This window comes from Cynara cardunculus, assembly GCF_001531365.2.
Source record: "Cynara cardunculus var. scolymus isolate 2C chromosome LG 9, CcrdV1, whole genome shotgun sequence".
NCBI lineage: Eukaryota > Viridiplantae > Streptophyta > Magnoliopsida > Asterales > Asteraceae > Cynara > Cynara cardunculus.
The window spans coordinates 130,887-135,886 of NC_037536.1; the positions used below are offsets into that span (position 1 = coordinate 130,887).

The window sequence follows — 5,000 nt, forward strand, 5'->3', positions numbered from 1 at the left end:
TTGAAAATTTAATAATATATTAATGTTGGAATCTCCAAGCTGAAGAAACTGTTGGAGTTGAATATATATTTTTGGAGATTTTAACTTTTTCTTCTCCATTATATAATATATGTTTTCTACGAGTTATATATATTTTTTGTTTCTGATTCTGCATCATCTATTTGTGATCAGGAYCGTACTGCGCGTATCTGGAAGCTTCCAGAATTAACTCCTGGTGTTGTACTAAGAGGACACAAAAGAGGAATCTGGTCTGTAGAGTTTTCGCCAGTTGATCAGTGCGTTATAACAGCTTCTGGAGATAAGACCATARAGATATGGGCCATATCAGATGGTTCATGTCTAAAAACATTTGAAGGGCACACATCGAGTGTATTCAAAGTTCAATTTCTCACTCGTGGGGCACAGTTCGTTTCTTGTGGTAAGAAAGCGTTTTTATTAACTCGTAKGTAAATATGATCATCTTCATGTTTTTACCCAATAATATCGATCATTTGATCTGTCATCTAGGTGCTGACGGTTTGGTAAAGCTCTCGACCGTAAAGACAAATGAATGTGTTGCAACTTATGATCAACATGAGGACAAGGTTAATAGACTGCTTTTTTGGACTTAAGTTTATATGATCAAAATCAAATAACTGCCATTMTGTGTAAAGGGTTACCGTAAGTTGATTGGACGCTTTAACAAGTTTTTTAAAACAATTTTGAAACAAAGCATTCTATTAGTTTCTTTATATAAACATTATTTGAAGAAATATTTTATAAAAACAATTGTTCTATTCTATGAAAAGATGTGTTAGTAGGACACTTCTTAAAAGTATCATGTAAAAGAGCTATTAGGACGCATTATTTCAAAAAAAAAAAAACGTGCCAAATACGTCCTAGTTGCATCTACAACATATTCTCCGAAATTTCTTTAAAAAAACAGAAAAGTTGTTGATCTGGTATGTTTGCTGATCATCTTTCTTGCTTTTTTTGCTATAATTTTCTTTCATCATAACGCGCTATTTCTTTATTGGAATTTTATCTCTAGGTGTGGGCCTTAACTGTGGGGAAGAAAACAGAAATGTTGGCAACTGGTGGCAGTGATGCTGTAATCAATCTGTGGCATGATTCTACTGCTGCAGATAAAGAGGAAGCATTCCGGAAAGAGGTAAACATGTCTGATCATAGTTTCAGTGACAAATTTGTTTGCTTCTTTTGATAAACACCATTCCGTTTCTATACCTAAATTAATGAAAAYGGATGTGTCGAGAGACTTCTTTAGACTGTTCATAAACTACTAGACTCCATATTTAATCTCAATGGAGTTCGTCAATGCATGCACAAAATGTGCAATGGTTTTGGCATGTTAGCTTATTTTTTGAGCTTGTTGAAAAAGCCCCTTTTTGGTAAGTCGTAAACTAGCTTATAACAATGGAGTGACTAACAAGAACCTCCTTTTGGAGAGGGTAAAATGCAAAAGTTTTCCCTAGTTCCTATTAGTGTAACAAATAATTTTTTTTTCCTTCAATCAACATATTGAACTTCCGTATTTTCCTATTTAATGTAACAATGTTCTAAAATTTCTTATCTTTGCTCTATTGACCGTTAACATGTTAATCTTGTATCATCTGATGATGTCAAGTTTGTCATCCACTTTGTTGTAACCCTTTTGCAAACGGACATCTGCATCATCAAATRTTAAAGATCAACAAGTTACAGGTCAAAAAATGGGTACAAAAACAGGAAAATTTGAAACTCTGTTACAGATTGAGATAAAAAWTTCTACATAAGAATTAAAGCAAATATTGTTATATTTTGATGCATTTTGCTCTTTTTGAACCCCTACTTGCAGTAGGGTTTCAATAAGCTCCCACTTTTTATCCAATTATTCCCCAAATATTTTTCTAGTTAATTTTTCAACATGTCTTTTTAGGTCGTTTTACATAGTTATCTAGCTTATGAACTCGTTTTGTATCGTGACTAGTTTATCAGCAAACAACTAGGTGTCAACTTGCAAATCATAGACAGATTCATGAAATCTAATTCTGTTKTAAATGTTTCACTTATGCAGGAGGAAGGTATATTGAAAGGCCAAGAGCTAGAAAATGYTGTATTAGATGCCAACTACACCAAGGCCATTCATCTTGYGTTTGAGCTCCGTAGACCACATAAGCTGTTTGAGTTATTTGCCGAACTTTGCAGGTTAAAACACTCCAATTTAATCTCATTTGCATATGATACCAATTATCTGAAACTGAAATGTCCTGCAGGAGGAAAGATGCCAATGATCAGGTAAAACAAGCTCTTGGTGTTCTTGGCACCGAAGAGTWCCGCCAATTGTTGGAGTACATTAGAGAATGGAACACGAAGCCGAAGCTATGCCACATTGCCCAGTTTGTGCTTTTTAAGGTTTTCACCATCCTTCCACCAACGGAGATAATCGAGGTATTTACTAAACCAACAGTACAACGGTTTTATAGCAGCTTAATGAACTTAATGGAACTTGCAACTTATTCGGTTAGCTATACATGACTGTTTGGTAGTGGCTTAATGATATAGAAAGTGACTTATTCGGTGAGCTTCTARGGGAGWGCTTTATGCATAAAGTCAAGTTTTTTGCAAACTTGCCCCTCCTAATTAAAAAACACGCTTCTCTTATCTCGGAAGAAACCCTCACAAACTAAAACCTTCCAGATCCATACAAGGGTTAGGTGTTGTTAATTTTTTTTTCCATGAAGTTTTGTATGAGTTAATTTGTCTGTCTTGATAAGTTTGTTTGTCTAAGGGACGGGAGACAAATAGGTTTGCGGGACGTAGAGAGAGAGGGTTGGATTATTTTTGGGGCATATTTGGTTTTAATTTGCTTGAACTAGCTTAACGGAACAAATGAGTGGTCCTGGCTTATTCAATATATTCGTTTTGGTTTAATGGCATAGTGAATAAGCCGTAAAGGAACGCCCCCCATGTCTGACTGAATAAGTCGCTCAGATCATTAAGCTTATTAAGCTGTAAGTAAACAATCCCGTAAGTGTTCTAATAGACTGCTTTGTAGGACTTCAATTTTCTTGAACCAAACAGTTGCACCTCATATGTAAAGGTGCTACCATAAGTTTATAAGATGGTTTTGGTGCTACCATAAGTTTATAAGATGGTTTTCAAATTTTTATGATATCTTCAAATTTTTTTATATTCAAAAGTAAAAACATTATTTTTCTCAAGACCACATAACTATATTATATCAACAGAGACTGAAAATAAAACGAAACGTTAAAATAAAGATGTATTTCGTTGCATTGCGCAAATACCCTTCTAGTCTTTTTTAATGACATTATTTGAAAGTGACTTATAAAAACAAGCGTCTTATAAAATATGTGCTTATGTTCTATTAAGAAAAAACTAATAGGGTACTTTATTTCAATGTGTCCTAAAAAACTTGTTTGGATACTTATAAAGAATAAAAATCCTATCAACTTATTATAATACTTTTACATAGGATGAACAATTGTTTGGTTCTATAAACTTAAGTCTTATGAAGCATTTTATTATGATATTTAGATATCTTTGGCGTCCTATAAAGCTGATTTTGTTGTAGTGCAAACGGGCCCAGTAAATCACATGAAAAGTGGGGTCTGATTATGCAAGTTAGAGGATGCTGAATTTTAGTAAAATTTACATTTTGTTTGTTTGTTTTTAAGATGAGAGGCATTGGAGAACTTCTTGAAGGGCTCATACCATATTCACAAAGGCATTACAGCAGGATAGATAGATTGGAAAGGAGTACGTTTCTGTTGGATTACACACTTAACGAGATGTCGATTGTCGAACCAGATATGGGTGTTGTTGAGGACCCGAAAGATGAGTCTCTGGTGGGTCCTACAGAAGCTGTCGCCAAAGGGCAAGAACGGGCCAATGAAGAAGAAGTTTCAAAGAAGCGGTCTTCAAAGAAACGGAAAGTTAAAATATTGAACGGATGGAACAAGAAAATCAAGGGATCGGTTCTACTGATGGTTCAGTTATTTCTGTAATGAAATAATTTGTTCTTTTTGTTGTTTTGGAATTTTGTTAGATCTTTAGAGCAAGATAGGATAGGTTTGAGTAGGTGCGCGGCGAATAGTGGTACCACTGTGAGAATGTAGACATGGGTCGGGAGTGGTGGTGGCGTTCGTGTAGTTTTCAAAATGTTATACTGTATGAAGTTAAACGGTTTGCAGTAAATGCCAACGATATTATAATTTGATATTAACAAAATATACGAAAATTTGGTTTTAAAATGTAACGTTGTTTTTAAGATCTTATAGTTTTAAAAAAATACATTATATATTATTTTGGTTCTAAAATCTAATGTTATTTAGTCTTGAATCATTTAGAGTTGGCTTTTGATGAGAAACGTAAGAAAAGATCTCCATCTTTGTATTAATTCTAATTGAATGCCAACACTAATGAGATGTATCGGATTAATTCCCTTCTAAAACGCAATTCATAGGTGGTCATGAGAAGGGTTTAGATTTCTTCTTATGCTTTTCATTATGACTTCTTTTCTCACATGATTTTTCACCGAATCATTAAGTCCCTGATATAGATGGAGAAGAAGATGATATGTGAAGGTGATGCGCGGTGGTTTTTTAGTTCGGAGATCAGTGTAGGTTATTAGTGTGCGTTGTGAATTCTGGTGATAAGGCATGTGATGTTCGATCTAGATATTTGGATTAAAGATCCGGATAAAATTGTTGGCTTTCTCAATAGCTTTCTTGGCCGGAAAAGCAGCTCCTAATTCCTATCTCGGTAGCTTCATCTTCTTCGGGAGCTGAGAATGCTTTTGCTGCCAAACTGGGAGGGGCAAAGAGGCTTACATGCCTTATTTAAAAAATGGAAAACACGTCTTTCTGGGTGGGGGTATTAAATCCTTAACTTCCCTAATTTTAATTTAGTGAGAAAGCGTATATACTTGAAGGAAGGCGGAATATTTCACCTCTCATCTGGAGTAGTTTAGTTAGTTGTCAATAGCTTGTGATTCAGAG

The 5,000-nt window shown here is 34.7% G+C and overlaps 2 protein-coding genes across 2 annotated transcripts in view; one reads left to right on the plus strand and one right to left on the minus strand.

Moving 5' to 3' along the window:
* The window catches only part of LOC112518262 (transducin beta-like protein 3), a 7,108-nt gene extending 3,091 nt beyond the window's left edge, over positions 1–4,017 (plus strand). Inside the window, 6 exon segments of the mRNA XM_025125898.1 lie at positions 40–418; positions 508–584; positions 1,031–1,150; positions 2,054–2,184; positions 2,253–2,427; positions 3,678–4,017. Coding sequence (XP_024981666.1) covers positions 40–418; positions 508–584; positions 1,031–1,150; positions 2,054–2,184; positions 2,253–2,427; positions 3,678–4,007 — 1,212 coding nt within the window. The 3' untranslated portion in view covers positions 4,008–4,017.
* Positions 4,018–4,718: 701 nt separating this feature from the next.
* LOC112518263 (trigger factor-like) overlaps positions 4,719–5,000 on the minus strand; it is a 17,029-nt gene continuing 16,747 nt past the window's right edge. The window contains exon 4 of the mRNA XM_025125899.1: positions 4,719–4,809. Coding sequence (XP_024981667.1) covers positions 4,719–4,809 — 91 coding nt within the window. The remainder of the gene's footprint in view (positions 4,810–5,000) is intronic.